The sequence below is a fragment of the Astatotilapia calliptera genome, chromosome 3 (genome assembly GCF_964374335.1).
Source record: "Astatotilapia calliptera chromosome 3, fAstCal68.1, whole genome shotgun sequence".
In the NCBI taxonomy this organism is placed as follows: domain Eukaryota; kingdom Metazoa; phylum Chordata; class Actinopteri; order Cichliformes; family Cichlidae; genus Astatotilapia; species Astatotilapia calliptera.
In genome coordinates, this window is record NC_137424.1 from 79,901,516 (window position 1) to 79,925,247 (window position 23,732).

At 42.6% G+C, this 23,732-nt stretch overlaps 1 protein-coding gene across 2 annotated transcripts in view; it reads right to left on the reverse strand.

Annotated features, from left to right (window-relative positions):
• LOC113019579 (uncharacterized) overlaps window positions 1–18,589 on the reverse strand; it is a 30,335-nt gene extending 11,746 nt beyond the window's left edge. The window contains exons 1-6 of one of the 2 annotated variants that reach the window (XR_013906693.1): window positions 16,908–18,589; window positions 16,692–16,823; window positions 16,081–16,188; window positions 15,651–15,703; window positions 13,498–13,782; window positions 11,174–12,965 (exon numbers count right to left, since the gene is read on the reverse strand). Coding sequence is in view for 1 of the 2 variants with exons in the window: in XM_026163350.2 (XP_026019135.2) it covers window positions 11,174–12,965; window positions 13,498–13,782; window positions 15,651–15,703; window positions 16,081–16,188; window positions 16,692–16,823; window positions 16,908–16,963 (2,426 nt within the window). In the remaining variant the exon portion in view is untranslated. The remainder of the gene's footprint in view (window positions 1–11,173; window positions 12,966–13,497; window positions 13,783–15,650; window positions 15,704–16,080; window positions 16,189–16,691; window positions 16,824–16,907) is intronic. The other variant, XM_026163350.2, reaches the window with a different exon arrangement.
• Between the last annotated feature and the right edge of the window lie 5,143 nt (window positions 18,590–23,732).

Genomic DNA, 23,732 nt, shown 5'->3' on the forward strand with positions numbered 1-23,732 from the left:
AGCACCGCTTTAGCTTCTACTTCTGAAAACAAACTTTGATCACGATTGAAAATAAAGTCGTCTCATGCTGATGCAAAAATTACAGAACCCGATTCTGGAATATGATAGTGGAAATCCACACCATCAAAAATTACAGCAAGATACATCTTTGTTTTCACATTATTACACTCATTACTAGGGCTGGGCAATATCATACCGTTCACGGTAATACCGGTATAACGATGGGCAGCGATAAGAAAATGAAATATCGCGATAGAATATGGGTAAAACACGCATGCCCAGTGCCTTTGTTTTCATACGCACATGGCAGATGCTGCGATGCCGCTGCAGTTTTGGTGGTGGTGATGTGTACGGCTGGCAGTGGGAGAGCTGCAGCCGTTGAATTTACTGTTACAGAAAGGATTATTTTAAGAATAAATGATGCTACGAAGCATGAAAATGCCATTGGGTCTGGCGTGGTGGCGATATTTTTTTTTTTTTTTTTTTTGAAAAATTCTAAGTGCACGCAAACCAGTAAAATAAATTAAAACACATACTGTTGATAAACTATAATACAAAAATTACAATTAAAATTCTCAACAACAAAAACTGGTAAAAATATAATTAATATGTAAACAAATTCACAGGAGCGGCAAGTCCAGCGACGTGGCTGTTTCGTCTTTGCCGAAAACGAGCAGAACTCAAAGTAAATAATCAATCTCACTAGGCTAGTATCAATCCAATACCGATGCCGACTTGGTATCGGTACTATCGATATTTGGATCGATCCGCCCACCACTACCGTATTGTGTGTATATAAGTTTTGTGGATATTATACATGGTTATGTAGAGGATATAGCCATTTTCCACTAGAAATGCCTTTTTGTTAAACTGTCAGCAAGGAATTTACATTTGCACTGTTAAATTTTTATATAACTTTAATGCACATAATAAACAGCTGCTTGTTTAAGTGAAAATACGTTGATTTTTTTTTTTTGCACTAATAAAGTTGTGGAGTTGTAAAGTATTTGTCTAGTGTCAATTATATCGTCAGTTATATCATTATCACAAATTTTCAAATGTATATCATAATAAATATTTTTGGTCATATCGCCCTGCTCTACTCATTACCTATTTAACATAATATATAATGCTGGATTACAAACATTAATGATATAAAAGAGCCCCCCAGTTAAAAGGTGCATTTGAAGAAGATGATCTGAAGTCAAAGGAGCTTGCAAAGAAAAGCGTCTGGACTTCTTTAAGTTACTTGAAGACATTTCACCTCTCACCCGAGAAGCTTCTTCAGTTCTAAGGTCAAATGGTGGAGAGTCCCAGATATAAACCTAGTGGGAGTAACCCCCCACAGAGGGACAAAAGGACCCCCTGATGATCCTCTAATCGCCTGAGCCAAGGTGTGAAACTGGGTGTGGAGTTTCGGGTGAGTTCATTGTGAAACCTGGCCCCACCTTATCATGCGAATTCCTGAGATCAGATGGTCCAGGATGTGAGTGGGCGTTAAGGCGTCTGGGAAGGGATCTCAAAACTGGATTATAGATGGCAGAGAGTTGGTGTCGTAAACACCCGCCTCTGTTCAAAGATGGTCGCTCACAGTGGACATAGATGGCTTCTTTCACTCCTCTTTCAAACCATCTGTGGGGGGGTTACTCCCACTAGGTTTATATCTGGGACTCTCCATCATTTGACCTTAGAACTGAAGAAGCTTCTCGGATGAGAGGTGAAACGTCTTCAAGTAACTTAAAGAAGTCCAGACACTTTTCTTTGCAAGCTCCTTTGACTACGATGACCTGGATGACTGAGAACCTTCACAGACAAGATGATCTGAAATGCCAAATTAATTTAACAATGATTGCTGTCAGAAAACACAAAAGGAAAAGCAAGAAGCAAAATGTATTTCTGTGTGAAAGATTGTTACAGTAGCCTTCCAGAACCACTGAATCCAGTTATAATAATACATTACTTCTGAGAAGAAACAATTTCAGTTGAGTTTTTTCTCCATACTCGATGGTTTTTCTGATGGCTTATTTTTTTCTCTACAATTACAGGAGCCACGTCATAAATGTAAAAATCAGATCTCTGCACTGAAGATGAGATATAAGGTATGAGCTTGGATTACCAACATAAGAAGATGTACTAACATTCTTCTGGCTAAAATAGAATGCTTCAGAAAGGAAGAACAAGACTCCAGGAATTAAGACAAGATTGTGAGTGAACAACTTAAGACAACTAAACCTCCTAAAGATGTCTGAAGAACCGTACCTAATATCCCAAGAATATTCTTTCGCTAAAGATTCAGACTGGACCGTAGCCTGGGTCAACTGCTTCTTGTCCCCACACATCCAAATGTTTTATGTGCAGAAGCAAATTGCAACTCCAACAGCAAAGCTACAGCGTACTTCGTAGCTCCACACACCTGTCAACACCAGGTAGGAGGGACAAGCTCATCTTCGCGCACCTGCCTTTAAACACCATCAGTGTTGGGGAGTAACGGAATACATGTACTGCCGTTACGTATTTAAAATACAAAATATGAATAACTGTATTCCATTACAGGTGGTAAGGTGGTATTCAGAATACAGTTACTTTGCTGAAATAAAGGGATTACACTGTGGTATTTTCCTGTTTCATATGTTCAGCTATGCCCTCTCTATTTTTGGTTTCCACGCCCCAAAGAAAACACGCATTAAGAGGCTCTAATAACTATGTCTCAATCTCACGGCCCATGTCACTTCTACTTGCGGCCTGCATAATGACGTGAAGAAATATTTAAAAAAATTATTCACAAAAATGATTTAATATGAAGGCAATAGGCAGAGTGTTACAGGCATAGCCCTAAAGAATGTAGCTTCATGGGCAGTGTAGTCCATGCTGCAGGGAGAATGGACTGCCATACCCGTTATGTGTCTGTGAGCGCGAGGAGGGAGAAAAAGGAAAAGTATGAGCTGTCACCGAGCAGAAACGGGAGCTGGAAGCATGCAAATATAATAATAACCACTAAAGCCAAAAAGAGTGCCTGACGAGCCCAGTTGTAAGTAAGCTATTAAGACCCAGCTGTACACTTTTTTCGTGTTTTCCTCCGAAACAATAAGTTCCATTGGAATGCCTCTCTCGTTCTCTCGCTAGCAATTTGGCCCAGACAACAAAGTAAAGCTAGTTTTCGGCTATGAGCCCGACACGGAACCCAACGTATTTGCCAGAGGGGGGGGGGGGGGGGGGATTGCACTGGGCTATCAGGTTTTCCTTCATCCCCCATTCGCTACGCAGCATCAAGATTTTCTAGTACCAAACTTCCGGCACCGAGATGTCTGCCTCTTTCTGTATCCCTGATTTGCAATGAAGCAGCAAGCGTCCTGTCAATGAGTGGCCAGTTTCACTGCATTTATCATCACAACAGCAGCAGCAAACCTTCTGGCATTGAGGTGCCAGGTTCTTCTGTAGTAACATTCAGATGTGTAGTGATTTTGGTGAAATTCGGGGGGTGAATGTAGCATATGTGTTAAATACTTCTGAATTTCACCAAAACATCCTGCCTATGTCTGTGTGTGTTGTGTGGTTATGTGCTGCGTGATAACGTAGGCACATGCATGTGTGCCCCGGTCACGGCTCCTTTCAGCATTGCCATTGTCACGTTGCTTTGAGCTAACAAAAGTTCCCTAAGGCCTCAAGCTGCAATTTGAATATACCCGAACTGCTGCGTTTTGGTCACTTGTTAACAGACTCATTTGGTGTAATTTTGGTAGGAGGCTGAGTTCACTAATACAAGTTTTTAATAAGTTTTAGACCAAGGATGCAGCTGTAGTACTTGCATGCTAAGTTAGCCTGATCACTAGCAGGAGCTGAAAGGAATCGCTGCCGTATTTTGTTAACGGCATGCACTGTGTTCTGTCAGGAGAGGTGTCCTAGCAGGCGCGTGACACACAGATCACAGACCTGAATTTCTATGTGTTGCAGGTATCGAGATGGTTTTTTGTTCCGGGAATGTGGTTTTTCATTGATTGTGTTTGTGGTACAGTGTTGTATTGCCTGTTGAATGGCGTTTCTTAATATGATTGTATTTGAGTTTAATGTTTGAATTATAAGCACCAAAATGTTGGGTCCTGGTTTTTGGGTTATATTTGCTTGTCTGATTGATGTATTGTTTTGTGTATTTTTTCCTTCAAGTGGTTTTTGGCTATTCAACAGTGATATATTTATTATTTTGTGCTTTTGTTGTTTTTTTGAGAGCTTAAGTTAATATTTTAAAACAATTTATTGCATTTGGTTTATTATATTATTGTGGAATTGATTAGGCTGCAGGAAACAGCTCCTTTCACCATGGCTGGAGGAGAGGTACCCTAGCAGGTGTGTGACACACATACTCCACAGACCTGTATTTCTATGTGTTGCAGATGTTGCAGTATAGAACCCAAGGATCCAGTGTTGTCTCCTACCTCTTATTTACATGCCAGAACACAATCCATCGACAGGTGTAATACACAAACAGGTTACATCCAGTGTTGGAAAGGTTACTTTTAAAATGTATTACAGAATACATGCCCCAAAATGTATTCTGTAACGTATTCCGTTATGTTACTCAATGACAGTAACGTATTCTGAATACTTTGGTTTACTTAATATATTATCATGCTGTTTACAACTACGTGAATGTAATATTGCTGTGATTTATTACTGTTACTGAAGGTCTGCAGCTCCGAACCGTAGTAAAGGGACCTCTGGCTAATACGGTGGGTTCCGTGTCGGGCTGGTAGCCAAAAAATAGCTTTACTTTGTTGTGTGGGTCAACTTTGCTTGCGAGAGACAGAGAGAGGCGTTGAAAGGCTGCTCCAACGGAACTTATTGTTTCGGAGGAAAACACGAACACAGTGTACAGTCGAGTCTTAATAGTTTACTTACAACTGGGCTCGTCAGGCACTCTTCTTGGCTGCTGTAGTTATTATTATACACTCAACAAAAATATAAACGCAACACCTTTGTTACTGCTCCCATTCCCCATGGGATGGACGTAGAGACCTAAAATTCATTCCAGATACACAATATAACCATCCCTCCCAAACAGTGGTCACAAATCAGTCCAAATGTGCGGTAGTGGGCACATCTGCTATATTGAGATAATCCATCCCACCTCACAGGTGTGCCACATCAGGATGCTGATCTGACATCATGAGTAGTGCACAGGTGTACCTCAGACTGCCCACAACAAAAGGCCACCCTGGAATGTGCAGTTTTTTGCGCTATTGGGGGTCTGGGGACCCAGAACCGGTCAGTATCTGATGTGACCACCATTTGCCTCATGCAGTGCAACACATCGTCGCATGGAGTCTATCAGATTGTCAATTGTGGCCTGTGGAATGTTGGTCCACTCCACTTCAATGGCTGTGCGAGGTTGTTGGATATTTGTGGGAACTGGTACACGCTGTCGTATACGCCGGTCAAGCACATCCCGAACATGCTCAATGGGTGACATGTCCGGTGAGTATGCTGGCCATGCAAGAACTGGGACATTCTCAGCTGCCATCTGCCCTGAACAATGTGAACCATGATTCATCCGTGAAGTGCACACCTCTCCAACGTGCCAGACGCCATCGAATGTGAGCATTTGCCCACACAAGTCTGTTACGGCGACGAGCTGGAGTCAGGTCAAGACCCCGATGAGGACGACGGGCATGCAGTTGAGCGTCCCTGAGACGGTTTCTGACAGTTTGTGCAGAAATTGTTTGGTTGTGCAAGCCAATTGTTCCAGCAGCTGTCTGGGTGGCTGGTCTCAGACGATCTTGGAGGTGAGCCTGCTGGATGTGGAGGTCCTGGGCTGGTGTGGTTACACGAGGTCTGCGGTTGTGAGGCCGGTTGGATGTGCTGCCATATTCTCTGAAACGCCTATGGAGACGGCTTATGGTTGAGAAATGAACATTCAATGCACGGGCGACAGATCTGGTTGACATTCCTGCTGTCAGCATGCCAATTGCACGCTCCCTCATTGCTTGTGGCATCTGTGGCATTTTGCTGTGAGACAAAACTGCACATTCCAGGGTGGCCTTTTGTTGTGGGCAGTCTGAGGTACACCTGTGCACTACTCATGATGTCAGATCAGCATCCTGATGTGGCACACCTGTGAGGTGGGATGGATTATCTCAATATAGCAGATGTGCCCACTACCACACATTTGGACTGATTTGTGACCACTGTTTGGGAGGGATGGTTATATTGTGTATCTGGAATGAATTTTAGGTCTCTACGTCCATCCCATGGGGAATGGGAGCAGTAACAAAGGTGTTGCGTTTATATTTTTGTTGAGTGTATTTACATGCTTCCAGCTCCCGTTTTTGCTCGGTGACAACTCGTACTTTTCCTTTTTCTCCCTCCCTCGCTCACAGACACATAACGGGTATGGCAGTCCATTTTCCCTGCAGCACGGACTACACTGCCTATGAAGCTACATTCTTTAGAGCTATGCATGTAGCATTCTGCCTTTTAGCTTAGCACAACAACAACAAAAAAGCGCTCTCTCACCCAGGAAACACGCAGAGAGAGAGAGAGAGAGAGAGAGAGAGAGAGAGAGAGAGAGCGTCACCCTGTAACCATGGCAACCGTAACGCTGCCGCCTGGAACAACAGAACATAGCTGTCAAACAAAACCCAAACAGTCCTGACCCGCGACAAAATGAAACAGGGAAGTACCGCCGTGTAATCCATTTATTTCAACAAAGTAACTGTATTCTAAATGTCACCTTTTTAAACGGTAACTGTAACAATCATAGCAGCAAACTTTTCTATGAATGAGTCGCCAGTTTCCCTTTCCTGTATCCCCCATTGGCAAAATGCAGCAGCATGCTTTTGGAACCAGGATGCCAGTTTCTCTTCCTCTATCTGTCCTATGCAAATGCAGCTGCAAGCTTTGGCACCGGGATGCCAGCTTCTTCCAAAGCTGCTTACCATCACTTCTGTTCATTTCAGAAATCGGCACGGTAGTTATCGCTACCTTACCCAAAGTAAATTGTCGCCAAAGTGCTTGTTTATAGGTGGTTATACGATTGTTGGGTTTTTCCTCTAGATATTATCGTAGTGTCTTAAAGCATCTGTCACTGAAAACTGAATTACTTCAAAGGTCTTTAACCTTCATAATGCAGAGTTTTTACTGCCCTAGGGAATGCCTTCTTTGGGGATCTGCCAGGACCGGGAGCAGCCACCAGTCTCCTTCGAGGCTTTCCCCAAGCCGCAGCTCAATTCTGTCTGAGCTTTACCAACTAAAACGCTATCAAAACCTAAAATGAGGATGCTGGCCCAGCTAGTGAATGATTGGACATCTGTATAGCTGAGCGCCAATGGTGTGTGTCTTACAAATGGCTGGGCATTAATCTGTTCAGACCAGCGTCTACCACCCCCAGACTCGTGGGGCAGCTTAAAAAAAAAACTTTAAAGTTGATTGTCAAAGGAGTTTGCAAAGAAAAGTTGATTAAAATTGATTGTAAGTTTGATTTGTAAGTTCATTCATGAGGATGAACGCAATTTGAATCACTGGTTGGACCCTTTGTTTTTTGCAGGACATGAGGTGCCGCAGGCCTCCACTGCATTTTCTCCCTTTGAGATTCTGTTTGGTAGAAAAGTGCAGTGCAAATTCTGGACCTGAGAGTCAAGATATACAGTTTGAGAAGGTTGTCACGAGAGAATTTACTTACTCAGCCATCTGACCTCAGGAAATCACATGATAGGGTGGGGCCAGGTTTCACAGTGAGCTCACCCGAAACCCTGGCTGATTAGGTCCCACACCCACTTTCACAAATTGGCTCATGTGATTAGGTAGAGGATCATCAGGGGGTCCTTTGTCCCCCTTTGGGGGAAAACTCCCAGTGGGTTTAAATCTGGGACTCCCCACCAATTGACCCTTATAACTGAGGAAGCTTCTTGGATGAGAGGTGAAAAGTCTTCAAGCAACTCAAAGAAGTCCAGACACTTTTCTTTGCAAGCTCCTTAGTCTACGATGACCTGGATGACTGAGAACCTTCACAGACACAGGTCTATACAGTTCAGTGTTGATTTCAGCAATGTAAATGATGTGTCATAGTTTAAAACCTACCCAAAGTGGATCTGTACTTTGATAACAACTGCATATACAAATGTCTCAGAAATCCTAATACTTTCTGCTGCTGTGACACATTAAAGGTATGATACACCTGACTGAGTATATCAGTGGGTCTGTCGTATACCACAACAGACCCACTGACATTTCCATGCTTTGCACCATGCTTTATTTACACAAGCTATTTACACACAAGGATGCTTGCTTGGATGACTTCTCGGCTGCAGCTCTCTTCCTGCCAGCCACACGTACACAACAACAAGAACGCAATCAAAGGGAGGAACAGCTTTTTATGCCACCGAGATGTTGGGGGCAGGGATAGCTCAGTAGGTAGAGTGGTGGCCCCATGATCGGAAGGTCGGGGGTTCGATTCCCCTGAACAGCTACCCTGAGGTACCCCTGAGCAAGGTACCGTCCCTACACACTGCTCCCCGGGCGCCCAATGGCTGCCCACTGCTTCACTGAGTGAATGGGTTAAATGCAGAGAGCGATTTTCCCCACGGGGACCAATAAAGTTTTCTTTCTTTCTTCTTGTAAATGCTGCGCAGGTGCATCCATAACACCTGCAGTGGCATCACAGATGACGTCCCGCCACAGTGCTGCGGTTTATATCCATTATATACAGGCTAGGCTGCGCCTGTATCACCTACGACAACTGAGGAAGTTCAGGGTCTCTCCAAAGATCCTCAGGATTTTCTATACAGGCGCTGTGGAAAGCATCCTCACACAGAACATGACATCGTGGTTCGGGAACAGCTGTGTAAAGGACCAAAAAGCTCTCCAGAGAGTGATCCGTACAGCAGAACGCTGCTGCAGGATTGCTCCCCCCCCCCCCCCCCCCCCCCCCCGCGCTTCAGGACACCTACACCAGGAGATGCCGGACTAGAGCAGCGCAGATACTGAAGGACCCGTCCCATCCTGGCAACAAACTGTTCCAACTTCTGCAATCTGGTAGAAGGTTCCGCATCTTCCGGGCAAGGACAGAGAGACTCAAGAGGAGCTTCTATCCCCAAGCCATCCGGGCCCTAAACACACACACCCGCCCTCTCACATCATCTATAACTGACTGAGACAGGACTCTCTTCCAGACACTCTAAACCAAGGCACAATGTACATTTCAAATTCCTTTAATTTTAAATATGTTTATATTGTCTATCCTGTAAAATAGTCAGATGTCTATTCATTTTAATGTAAAGAATTCACCTGCTTGCTGCTACTACTGCACACTCACCCAATGTATATACTAATATATATATATATATATACAGTGGGGCAAAAAAGTATTTAGTCAGCCACCGATTGTGCAAGTTCCCCCACTTAAAATGATGACAGAGGTCAGTAATTTGCACCAGAGGTACACTTCAACTGTGAGAGACAGAATGTGAAAAAAAAATCCATGAATTCACATGGTAGGATTTGTAAAGAATTTATTCATAAATTAGGGTGGAAAATAAGTATTTGGTCACCTCAAACAAGGAAAATCTCTGGCTCTCACAGACCTGTAACGTCTTCTGTAAGAAGCTTTTCTGTCCCCCACTCGTTACCTGTATGAATGGCACCTGTTTGAACTCATCATCTGTATAAAAGACACCTGTCCACAGCCTCAAACAGTCAGACTCCAAACTCCGCCATGGCCAAGACCAAAGAGCTTTCGAAGGACACCAGGAAAAGTATTGTAGACCTGCACCAGACTGGGAAGAGTGAATCTACAATAGGCAAGCAGCTTGGTGTGAAAAAATCAACTGTGGGAGCAATCATCAGAAAATGGAAGACATACAAGACCACTGATAATCTCCCACGATCTGGGGCTCCACGCAAGATCTCATCCCGTGGGGTCAAAATGATCATGAGAACGGTGAGCAAAGATCCCAGAACCACACGGGGGGACCTGGTGAATGACCTGCAGAGAGCTGGGACCAAAGTAACAAAGGTCACCATCAGTAACACACTACAACGGCAGGGAATCAAATCCCGCAGTGCCAGACGTGTTCCGCTGCTGAAGCCAGTGCATGTCCAGGCCCGTCTGAAGTTTGCCAGAGAACACATGGATGATACAGCAGAGGATTGGGAGAATGTCATGTGGTCAGATGAAACCAAAGTAGAACTTTTTGGTATAAACTCAACTCGTCGTGTTTGGAGGAAGAAGAATACTGAGTTGCATCCCAAGAGCACTATACCTACTGTGAAGCATGGGGGTGGAAACATCATGCTATGGGGCTGTTTTTCTGCCAAGGGGACAGGACGACTGATCCGTGTTAAGGACAGAATGAATGGGGCCATGTATCGTCAGATTTTGAGCCAAAACCTCCTTCCATCAGTGAGAACTTTGAAGATGAAACGAGGCTGGGTCTTCCAACATGACAATGATCCAAAACACACCGCCCGGGCAACAAAGGAGTGGCTCCGTAAGAAGCATTTGAAAGTCCTGGAGTGGCCTAGCCAGTCTCCAGACCTCAACCCCATAGAAAATCTGTGGCAGGAGTTGAAAGTCCGTGTTGCTCAGCGACAGCCCCAAAACATCACTGCTCTCGAGAAGATCTGCATGGAGGAATGGGCCAAAATACCAGCTACTGTGTGTGCAAACCTGGTAAAGACCTATAGTAAACGTTTGACCTCTGTTATTGCCAACAAAGGTTATGTTACAAAGTATTGAGTTGTATTTTTGTTATTGACCAAATACTTATTTTCCACCCTGATTTACGAATAAATCCTTTACAAATCCTACCATGTGGATTCATGGATTTTTTTTTCACATTCTGTCTCTCACAGTTGAAGTGTACCTCTGGTGCAAATTACTGACCTCTGTCATCATTTTAGGTGGGGGAACTTGCACAATCGGTGGCTGACTAAATACTTTTTTGCCCCACTGCACTGTATATATATATATGTGTGTTCAGTGTTCTTCCTCTACCCCCCCCCCCCCCCCCCCACACACACACACACATTTTTGCACATGTCGAGGAGCGTGTCAGGCTACATTTCACTGTGTGTTATATAACTATGCATGTGCCAAATAAAGAACCTTGAACATATTTTTTAAAGGGGGCCGAAATCATTACAATGTTTATGTAAAAATAGAAATGAGTACAAACGTACTCACAGAGCTTTGTTGGAGGCTTTGGCCACTGGCAGCAGCCTCAGAAGAGCCTCCTCTGAAGCAGAGTATTTCTTCAGGTCAAACACATTCAGATCTTTTTCTGATGACAGTAAGATGAAGACCAGAGCTGACCACTGAGCAGGAGACAGTTTATCTGTGGAGAGACTTCCTGATCTCAGGGATTGTTGGATCTCCTCCACTAGAGAATGATCATTCAGTTCATTCAGACAGTGGAACAGATTGATGCTTTTCTCTACAGACAGATTCTCAGTGATTTTCTCCTTGATGTACAGTGCAGTGTCCTGATTAGTCTGTAAGCTACTTCCTTTCTGTTTCAGCAGGCCTCGTAGCAGAGTCTGATTGGGCTGCAGTGAAAATCCCAGGAGGAAGCGGAGCAACAAGTCCAGGTGTCCATTAGGACTCTGTAAGGCCTCATTAACAGCACTCTGGTAGAAGTGTTTCTCTGCAGATTCTGTTATTTGAGACTTGAAGATTATTTGTCGTTCTTCCAGCAGATTGAGTCCAGACTTGATGAAGGTCAGATGGACATGAAGAGCAGCTAGAAACTCCTGAACACTCAGATGGATGAAGCAGAACACCTTGTCCTGGTACAGTCCTCTCTCCTCTTTAAAGATCTGTGTGAACACTCCTGAGTACACTGAGGCTGCTCTGATATCGATGCCACACTCTGTCAGGTCTGATTCATAGAAGATCAGGTTTCCTTTCTGCAGCTGATCAAAAGCCAGTTTTCCCAGAGATTCAATCATCTTCCTGCTCTCTGGACTCCAGTGTGGATCTGTCTCAGCTCCTCCGTCATACTTGACCTTATTCACTTTGGCCTGAACCACCAGGAAGTGGATGTACATCTCAGTCAGGGTCTTGGGCAGCTGTCCTCCCGCTCTGGTTTTCAGCACATCCTCCAAAACTGTAGCAGTGATCCAGGAGAAGACTGGGATGTGGCACATGATGTGGAGGCTTCGTGATGTCTTGATGTGGGAGATGATCCTGCTGGCCTGATCCTCATCTTTGAATCTCTTCTTGAAGTACTGCTCCTTCTGTGGGTCAGTGAACCCTCTGACCTCTGTCACTCTGTGAACATACTTAGGGGGGATCTGATTGGCTGCTGCAGGTCGTGTGGTTACCCAGATATGAGCAGAGGGAAGCAGTTTCCCCCTGATCAGGTTTGTGAGAAGTACATTAACTGCAGTGGGCACTGTAACATCAGTCACACTCTCAGTGTTGTGGAAGTCCAGGGGAGGGCGACACTCATCCAGACCATCAAAGATGAACACAACCTGGAAGTCTTCAAAGCTGCAGATTCCTGCTTTTTTGGTTTCAGTAAAGAAGTGATGAACAAGTCCCACCAAGCTGAACTTTTCCTCTTTCAGCACATTCAGCTCTCTGAAAGTGAATGGAAATATGAACTGGATGTCCTGGTTGGCTTTGTCTTCAGCCCAGTCCAGGGTGTATTTCTGTGTTAAGACTGTTTTCCCAATGCCAGCCACTCCCTTTGTCAGCACTGTTCTGATTAGTTCCTGTTTTTCAAGTGAGTCTTTAAAGATGTCCTCTTGTCTGATTGTTGTTTCTGGTTTGTCTGGTGTCCTGTTTGCTGTTTCAATCTGTCTGACCTCATGTTCATTATTGACCTCTGCAGTCCCTCCCTCTGTGATGTAGAGCTCTGTGTAGATCTGATTCAGGAGGGTTGGGTTTCCTGCTTTAGCGATCCCCTCAAACACACACTGGAACTTCTTCTTCAGGTTGGACTTAAGTTTAGGCTGACAATTCTGAAGACTATCTGAATAAAAAAAACATTAAAAAAGGAAAAAAACATATCCAGTCAAACCTGGTCTGGGGGTGCTATGTGAAGAACTTTGCCTGCTGCTTATTATATTCATTATATTTTTTTATGCTCATTCTACCCAAAATTCATCAAAAAGGGCTCCGGGATTTCCTAAATGTAATTCCTGAAAACATTAAACCCACAAAATAATGAATTACTTTAAAGCTTTTCGTATGTACCCAATCCTAACATACTTTACTTATGATATGTTCATTTTTTTTAAAGCAATCAGTTTCCATGGTTTTACCAAGTGAAGAAGACTGGCGTTTATTTAAATGCTGCTCACATTTGATCTTCTAAGTAGTTTCATAGGTTTATAATAATCATCAAAATACCTCCATGTCCTCTGGAAAATATTTTGCAGCCTTTCAACAAATCCAAACATATGTTATAGAATTAGGTTTCTTACAATTAATTCTGAGGTTTCACACTTTTATACCTCAACAAGCTGAAAGGTGACCATTCATTTAGAGATAAATGAACTTACCTTGCAGAGCAGATGGATCAGAGTATAAATGCAGTTGAAAGAAGAGAGAAGGATCTATGGTCTGAAGGTGTCTGATCATTATCTTGCATGCTTTGTCTCCTTTTTTCCTCACTGTGTCAATAAAGCAACGTGCCTTATCAGCTCTAACAGGGTTCCCCTCCAATATCGATTCTTTCTCCAAATCATTGAAGACACTTTCTGTTACAAGGGCCTCAAGCAGCTGTATAAGAATTTCTGGTGAGACCCTCCACACAAAGGTTGTCCGTACCCTGGCAAGCTCCTCCTCTACAGGAACAAGAAAGAGCTATAAATGTACATCTCACTCACTCTTTTAATAATCAGTGCCAAAGAATAATTAAGACATGATGCAACAGAGACATTAAAAATTCCCCATTTGCCCATGTGGGTGGTCTAGACCTTGAAGCTCAGGTCCTCTACCACAGGGCTGGGAGCTTGAGGGTCCTGTGCAGTATCTTAACTGTTCCTAGGACTGCGCTCTTCTCGAAAGACATCTCCAATTTTTTTCCTGTGATCTGCTGGAGCCACTCTCCTAGCTGGGGAGTCACTGCACCTAGTGCTCAGATTACCACTGGGACCACTGTTACCCTCACCCTCCACATCTCCAGGAGCTCTTCTCTGAGCCCTTGGTACTCCTCCAGCTTCTAATGTTCCTTATTCCTGATGTTGCTGTCATTCGGTATCGCTACATCTATGACTACGGCCCTCTTGTTCTGCTTGTCTAGTACCACTATATCTGGTTGGTTAGTGTAGTGGAATTTTTGAGTGATGTCTGTACCACACATCTGCAATAAACATAAGATATTTTGCTCTGATGTAGCAAAACTATCATCTGTCTACAGTCAGTAATGAACACAATACAATAAAATCTCCTTAAGGATTATATAATCATGTATACACACACACTATAAAACTACACTGGGGTATTTATCAGTATGTTAAAGCATTTACCCAATATATTTGATATTTAGTCCAAGTATTCACATGTATATCATAAGATTATGCCCCTTGCTGTGTTAACTTTTGAATGTGCCGTGACCTATTTTGATAAGCCAAAGCAAAGGGTTAATCAAGGTTACCCATCTGCGGATGACCCTTAGCCATAGTCTTGACTCTGTCCCTGGCCGTACCTGAGCCTGCACCTGCTGTTTTTGGCTGGAAGACAAGTGGAAAGATGCTCAGCACCAGCGGGTCGGGTTACTGGTCCTTATAATACTGCGCCAGAGGACACTCCGGTTCTCTGCTTTTTTCTGTCTGTCTCTGTGTGGCTCTGCTGTCTTTGCCTAAGACTCTACACCCCGGGGTTTGCTTTGCTTGCTTTGCTATCTGTTGTCTTGCTGTTTTCTGTATTTATTTTATTGCTGTCCATACGATTTGGTGTATTAAACAGTGTTCCAAGAATTCTGCTCTTTTCCAGAAGTCCTTTTTTACTGATTTAACTGATTGAAATTGGATCTATAAAAAACAAACAAACAAACAAAAAACTTGGAGCTCCACATCGTAGGTGGAATAAGGTTATCATGTTGGAATTAAAATTTGTGACCACATTAGCCATCATCATTTTGTTCGTGTATATCGGGAAGTCCCACAGGATCTTAGCTCAGACATTCTCCACCACCCTAGGGAGCATCTCCCATTTTGATCTCTGGACTTCCAGGCCATATGTGGCACGGATATTTCTGTATACTCTGCTGGCCACTTGTTTATGGTGTTCCATGTATGCCCTGCCTGGTACCATCTTGTGCCCTGCTGTTATGTTCTGGATTCTCTCAGGGTCATCTTGACACAACCTACACCTGGGGTCTTGCCGGGTGATAGACCCCAGCCTCTATGGATCTTGTACTCAGAGCTTGTTCTTGTTCATGATTAGTGCCTCTGTGCTTTCTTTCAGTCCAGCTTTGTCCAGCCATTGGTAGGACGGCCAGTTTCTCTATCTGCCGGTGGTACAAATCATACCATGCAGGCGCCTGTCCTTCCATGCCGGAGCACACGGTATGACTTCATATTTCTCTCTCTTGATCATGTCTGTGGTAGGCTTAATTATCTAGGGGGGTTATCTAGGACCCTTACTGGATACAAAATTAAATTTCCTTTTGACTCCCGCTCTGAAGACATATAGTTTTGCAATATCCTACCTGCTGATGCTGTTTTGGCTGATGGTTCCCTCTGCTTCTCTTTTATCATATTTCTACAAAAAAAAAAACACGAGTTGATCCTTTTTTACGCAAGAAATGAAGTTACTGTCCTAAATTAATGAATATGATGGAAGACACTGTGACAAACATTTAGTGCATGAGCCATATACACCCCAAACTGGTGTTGGCAGTACAGTATTTAAAATAAAGTCCAATTCAAGGTTTTATTTTTTGAAGCACATTTAGAACACCTTGGAGGGATTTTTTTTTTTATTAAGTAGCAGAAGAGGAATTTCAGTTCTTTCAAAAACAAAGTCTGGATTTTAAGAAAATGTCTAAATAAGACTGATGTGTTTGTAATTTAAATAGGATATTTAGGGTAGCAATAAACAGTTAATCAGTTAAAAAGTACATGTTACTAACATCTTACCTCTCTGCAGAAGGCAGTTCTTGTCTTTCAAAACCACTAGAGCACCTTTCACACCAGTCACTCTTTAAGGACACAAAGCTGGGTTCAGTGCTAAGTCCCTGATGGACGCTAAAAAGAAGAAAAAAAAACATAAAACTCTTTACTGCATGGAGCTATGCGCGATGACGAAATATATCGGATGATGAATTAAAACATCTATCGTTTCATGTCTATCGTTTGTTTCATGGTGTTGCGAAATATTGTTGTTTTTTTTCTTCTACCGCCTACACAACAATCACATGAAAGAGTATGGAGAGAATTTAGAGATGAGAAACAAAAAAGAGCCGTCAAGTGCTCAAAGTAAACCTTAGACTCAAACATTAGAACAGGCTTTTCCCCACAGCAAGAAAATAGCAGCCGTTAAAACTCATGTATAAAAATAAATAGTTTCAAAAAACTCAACTCCAGATATATGACACCCAGCTGAAAACACTTCACCCAAGTCGAGTTGCCCGAGATTCACAGAATATATCGTTATCGGGATATGAGATTTTGGTCATATCGAACAGCCATATCACTGCATATAAACTGCCAATAAGTGTAGTGATAATTTAATAGTGACACAAACTTACCTTTTCTTAGATAACTGTCTTCTTTTTGTGAATCTACAAATAAAAAACTTCATGCAGTTGCACTGTAAGCACACGCAGCTGGTTTCAGGCTCAAGCTCGGGTTCAGGTCCAAGTTCAAGCCCAGGTTGGTTCCTGTGAATAATGATGGAGCAGTGATGTGAGTGCTGAGCTGTGACATGGAGAAGAGTCATGGACAGTTAGAGATGGTCATCTCACCTCTGAGTGGTTTTAGAGGGAGGGACTCCCTCCTCTCTGTCCTCACACAGATCCATGCTGCTGAATTCACATCCACATCAGCTCACACACACTTTCTACCTTCACCTGAAGAGGAAACACGAATAATTCGCGTGCACATCAACTAAAATGATCATTTCCATCATGTGTGCTGTCCAAATATCAGCTGCTTCTTTCCTGCTTCATCTCAGTGTCAGCTGAATGCAGTCAGACAGCAGTGTGAGGCAGAGGAAGCTGCAATCAGCTGCTCTACTTCTGCTATCAGTCCACTAGAAGAAGCCATGAAGCACACATGATACATTCACTGATACACAGTGACTGCTGTTACTGACAAGCTTCTTTCATCAAAAGCCAAAGTGATCTGAATGAGCAAAATTAAGTTTGCTCATGCAGATAAACTGCGTGAGCGCAAAGCTGCTGCAGCGTGAGCATAGGGGAAACTCTGGTGGGTGTGGGGGCGTCTTTGTGCGAGTGGCTGCTGGGTTCTGCTTGCCTGGGTTGTTGAATTTGGTGTAGGAGACCGGAAATAAAAAGACACATATTATTGTGTGAATAAATCAAACATGAGCTGAACAAACAATAAAGTTCCTAAATACAAACTGTTAAAGAAGGAAACAAAGCAAACTTACAGTATCTTCAAACACACACACCAGCAATAAGTTCCACTCCATGAAGTTCAGGAAGTGAAAGTGAACTCTAAGCAGGAAGGAAACACGCAGAGAGTGGTGAGGTGATTCTGGAGCACCTCAGAAACGCTCTGAACTCTGGCATGTTGTCATTTATTTCTGCTGGTTTTCCTGTTTGAAACACAAACATTCAGTTCAATTCAGTTGAATTCAATTTTAGTTATACAGCGCCAAATCACAACAGTCCCCTCAATGTGGTTTATATTGTAAGGTAGACCCTACAATAATACATACAGAGAAAAAGAGAAAAAAAAAACATGACCCCCTTTGAGCAAGCACTTTGGCGACAGTGGAAAGGGAAACTCCCTTTTAACAGGAAGAAACCTCCGGCAGAACCAGGCTCAGGGAGGGGCGGGGCCTTCTGCTGCGACCGGTTGGGGTGAGAGAAGGAAGACAGGATAAAGACATGCTGTGGAAGAGAGACAGAGGTTAATAACAGATATGATTCAATGCAGAGAGGTCTATTAACACATACGGAGTGAGAAAGGTGACTGAAAAAGAAAAACTCAATGCATCATGGGAATTCCCCGGCAGGCTATGTCTATTGCAGAATAACTAAGGGAGGATTCAGGGTCACCTGGTCCAGCCCTAACTATATGTTTTAGCAAAAAGGAAAGTTTGAAGCCTAATCTTGAAGATAGTGTCTGTCTCCCGAATCCAAACTGGAAGCTGGTTCCACAGAAGAGGGGCCTGAAAACTGAAGGCTCTCCCTCCCATTCTACTTTTAAATACTCTAGGAACAACAAGTAGGCCTGCAGAGCGAGAGCGAAGTGCTCTAATAGGGTGATATGGTACTACAAGGTCATTAAGATAAGATGGGGCCTGATTATTTAAGACATTGTATGTGAGGAGCAGGATTTTGAATTCAATTCTGGATTTAACAGGAAGCCAATGAAGGGAAGCCAAAACAGGAGAAATATGCTCTCTCTTTCTAGTCCCTGTCAGGACTCTTGCTGCAGCATTTTGGATTAGCTGAAGGCTTTTCAGGGAGGTTTTAGGTATATAAATAATAATATATAAATAACAATGACTTACAGTAGTCCAGCCTAGAAGTGATAAATGCATGAACTAGTTTTTCAGTATCACTCTGAGACATGATGTCTCTAATTTTAGAGATGTTGCGCAAATGGAAGAAAACAGTCTTACATATTTGTTTAATATTAGCACTGAAGGACATATCCATACGGTTTTCAGGGCCGAATACAATAACCTCAGCTTTATCTGAATTAAGAAGCAAAAGGTTAGCGGCCATCCAGGTCTTCATGTTTTTAAGACATTGCTGCAGTTTAACTGCATAGCAGTGAAAATGTATGCTATGTCTTCTGATGATACTGCCTAAGGGAAGCATGTATAATGTAAACAGAATTGGTCCTAGCACTGAACCCTGTGGAACTCCATAATTAACCTCAGTGTGTGAAGAGGACTCTCCATTTACATGTACAAATTGGAGTCTATTAGATAGATATGATACAAACCACTGCAGCGCAGCACCTGTAATACCTACAGCATGTTCTAATCGCTCTAATAGGATATTATGGTCAACAGTATCGAATGCTGCGCTAAGGTCTAGCAGGACAAGCACAGAGATGAGTCCACTGTCAGAGGCCATAAGAAGATCATTTGTAACCTTCACTAAAGCTGTTTCTGTGCTGGGATGAGCTCTGAAACCTGACTGAAACTCTTCAAATAAACCATTCCTCTGCAGATGATCTGTTAGCTGTTTGACAACTACTCTTTCAAGGATGTTTGATATGAAAGGAAGGTTGGAGATTGGCCTATAATTAGCTAAGACTGCTGGGTCTAGAGATGGCTTTTTGAGTAAAGGTTTAACTACAGCCAGCTTGAAGGCCTGTGGTACATAGCCGATTATTAGAGATAGGTTGATCATATTTAAGATCGAAGCATTAATTAATGGCAGGACTTCTTTGAGCAGTTTTGTAGGAATGGGGTCTAAAAGACACGTTGATGGTTTGGAGGAAGTAATTATTGAAGTTAACTCAGAAAGATCAATTGGAGAAAAAGAGTCTAACTTAACGTCAATGGTACTAAGAGTAGCTGTAGATAATATTACATCTGTGGGATGATTATTGGTAATTTTTTCTCTAATGATAAAAATTTTATTTGTGAAGAAGTTCATGAAGTCATTACTAGTTAACGTTAAAGGGATGGTTGGCTCAAAAGAGCTCTGACCGTGTGTCAGCCTGGCTACAGTGCTGAAGAGAAACCTGGGGTTGTTCTTATTTACTTCAATCAGTGATGAATAGTAAGATGTTCTGGCTTTGCGGAGGGCTTTCTTATAAAGCAGCAAACTATTTCTCCAGGCTAAATGATGATCCTCTAAATTTGTGACACGCCATTTCCTCTCCAGCTTACGAGTCATCTGCTTTACGCTACGTTTTTGAGAATTATACCATGGAGTCAGGTACTTCTGATTAGAGACCTTAGTTTTCACAGAAACTACAGTATCCAGAGTCGTACGTAGTGAGGAGGTGAAATTATTAACAAGATAATCGACCTCTGTTGGGGTAGCGTTCAGATAGCTGCTCTGCTCTGTGTTGGTACAGGGCATTGAAGATGATAACAGTGGGTGGATTATATTCTTAAACTTAGTTACAACGCTTTCAGAAGACATCTACTGTAGTGATGGGAATTCCAGCTCTTTTTAGAGAACCAGCTCTTTCGGCTCCCAACTGGCTCTTCAGGTTGTTTTGTTGCTTTAATTGATTTATTATCAACAACAATATAAACTTATGCACAAAAGAAATTACTAACGTAAAAAAATGTGGTTTTATTTATATGTTTACATATAAATATATACAGTGGCCCTAGAGACAAAGCACGTACAAACTCCAAAGCACATACAAGCATCAAAAAGCACGTACAAACTCCGAAGCATGTATGAACTTCAAAACACATTTCTAGCTTTAACTGACCTTCCCAAAACAGAGCTACCTAAATCATACAAATTACACAATTGAAAGCATATGTGTATTGTTTGTGTATTTATATATTTAAATAATTAAAAAAAGAATGTGCATTATCTGTTACTACCACACACCAAATCCGGTCGTTGGTACTTGCTGGCTTGTGTAACAAAAGCTCAACACTGTGCCTAGCATTCTGGAGCACTTCTGTTGTGTTTTGGAGTTTGTACGTTTTTGGAGTTTGTAAGTCATTCTGTGTTTTTACGTGCTTTTGAGTTTGTATGTGTTTTGGAGTTTATACGTGTTTTGCCTCTAAGGGCCACCGTAAATATACTTTTATTTATTCACTCCACATAAAATGTAATAAATAATAAATAAATAAAAACCAACTATTCACATTTCAACTTTTAACTATTTACATTTTCAGCACGGTGGCACGGTGGTTAGCACTGTTGCTGCACAGCAAGAAGGTCCTGAGTTCAATTCCACCATCAGGCCGGGGTCTTTCTGTGTGGAGTTTGCATGTTCTCCCCGTGCCTGCGTGGGTTCTCTCCGGGTACTCCAGCTCCCTCCCACCGTCCAAAGACATGCAGCTTGTGGGGATAGGTTAATTGGATAATCCAAAATTGCCACTAGGTGTGAATGTGCGAGTGAATGTGAGTGTGAATGGTTGTCTGTCCCTATGTGTTAGCCCTGCGACAGACTGGCGACCTGTCCAGGGTGTACCCCGCTTTTCGCCCTATGACAGCTGGGATATGCCCCTCCCCCCTCTGCCCAGTGCAAAGCACAAGGCTCGCGTGCGGAGTGAGGCGGAAAAAAAGTGCGAGAGAGAGGGTGAGAGAAAGAAAAGAAAAACACCGCACCGGATCGCATCGTTCACTCCAAAGAGTCAGCTCTAAGAGCCATTTCATTCGCGACTGACACATCACTACGTCAGATGTGTGGAGGCCAGCCAGGTGACAGAGTTGTTACAGGTTTGTATTGGCAAACACTTGCTTTCCTCGTTTTAATGAATTTTTAATACCAATTATAACCTTATGCGACTTAGACACCGATTACTTTGAGCCTGAGCCGTAGTGTTGTCGTGCACTGAACAGAACGGAATTCGTGAGTTTGAACTTTTAATTGACTGTTTGTGGGGCTAGCAGCTGACGCTAATTGGCTGCTGCCGGTGTTCCAGGTTAACTGGCGTCACAGATTAACTGGATTTGGTCGAACAGATGTGTGGCAGACTTGCTTTTCAGGAGCTGCTACTGACAAACCAGCAAAAAAAATGTGTTATCTGTGACACTTGTGAGGTTTTCTCAAACAAACTCCGTCAGTCATGCTGCTGTTGAACAACAAAATGTTTTAAAATGTCGCGAGTTTACCTGGTGATATTCTCATGCGTGACGCGATCACGAAAACAGCAAACAGTTAACACCCCGCCAATGATTCTTCCCCTTGTAGGTTTTATGTCTCCGATTTTCAGCGTTTCACCGCCTGTGTCGCCCGTATCAAAAACCGCTACTGCTTGTGACACACACATCTGCAACACGTTTGAATTCGTTTCATGCACAATACATTTGTAATTTTCAATTGGGTCTGTTTGTGCGTCATGCAAATAACCTTTGCATGAATTGAATGAAATGATATGTATTCATTTTTGGCCTACAAGTGCTGAACAACACAGATCAAAACAACTAACAAATTAAAAATACCCTAAAATCATAAAAAAAATAAATAATAAAGGTGTCAGTTTCCTACAGAGTTAAAAGCCAGGGAATAAAAATAGGTTTTCAATCTGGACTTAATAACCTGCATTGATGACGCTTGTCTAATTTGGAGGGGAAGGTTATTCCAGAGCATCGGAGCTGCAATTGAAAACGCTCTGTCTCTGCATTTCAGCTGCGACTTAGGGACCAACAGCAACAGCTGTTCAGCTGAACGGAGCGAGCGAGGAGGAACATGTGGCTTCAGCAAATCAGATAAGTAGACAGGAGCCAGACCATTTAAAGATTTAAAAACCAATAAAAGGACTTTAAATTTCAATGGTAAGCCAGTGCAAGGAAGCCAGAACCGGAGTGATGTGATCGAATTTCCTACTACCGGTTAAAAATCGTGCCGCCGCATTTTGCACTTACTACACGCGTGACAAGGTGCCTGACCTAACCCCTATTAAAAGGGAATTACAATAGTCCAGACGTGAGGTGATAAAAGCATGAATAAGAGTTTCCAAATTGGGTTTGGAAAGGAAAGGCTTAACCTTCGACAGGCGTCTGAGGTGATAAAAAGCTAATTTTATCACTCCATTTACATGACCTTCAAAAGTAAGCGCGGAATCAAGTTTAACACCAAGATTAGTGATTGAACTTTTCAGTTGGGAGGTCAAATCACCAAAATCAACATCTGGAGAATCAGTAGAGCGATGCGGGCCATATAAAATTGCTTTCGTTTTGCGATCATTAAAATTCAAAAAAAAAATTTGCCATCCATAATTTAATATCGCTAAGACAGTCAAGCAGTGATTGACATGGGGAGGTATCCAAACGTCATTCTGATAGTCTCCCAGGTCAACCTCTACTTGACTGCCTTACTGATGTTAAAGCATGGATGGCAAAACACTTTTTAAATTTTAATGATCGGAAGACAGAAGCCATTTTATTTGGCCCAAATCACATTTCGATTATTGCAATTCTCTTTAATAGGGGTTGGGCAGGGCACTTTGTCACGCTTGCAACTAGTGCAAAATGCTATGGCACGATTTTTAACTGGGAGAAGGAAATTTGATCACATCACTCCGATTTTGGCCTCTCTACACTGGCTTCCAATTGAATTTAGAATCCGCTTTAAAGTCCTTTTATTGGTTTTTAAATCTCTAAATGGTCTGGCACCTGTTTATTTGTCTGACTTGTTTAAAGCCCCATGTCCCCACTCGTTCCCTTCGGTCAGCTGAGCTGTTGCTGCTTTCGGTTCCAAAGTCACGGCTGAAACTTACAGGAGACTCTCTGTTGCAGCGCCGATGCTTTGGAATAACCTTCCTCTCCATGTTAGACAGGCTACATCAGTGCCAGTTTTTTAGTCTTTATTAAAGACCTATTTTTATTCCCTGGCTTTTAACTCTGTGGATAACTAACGTTTTTTTTATTAATTTGATTGCTTTGTCTGGTTTCTGCTATCTTATTACTATATGCATATTTGTATTGTACAGCACTTTG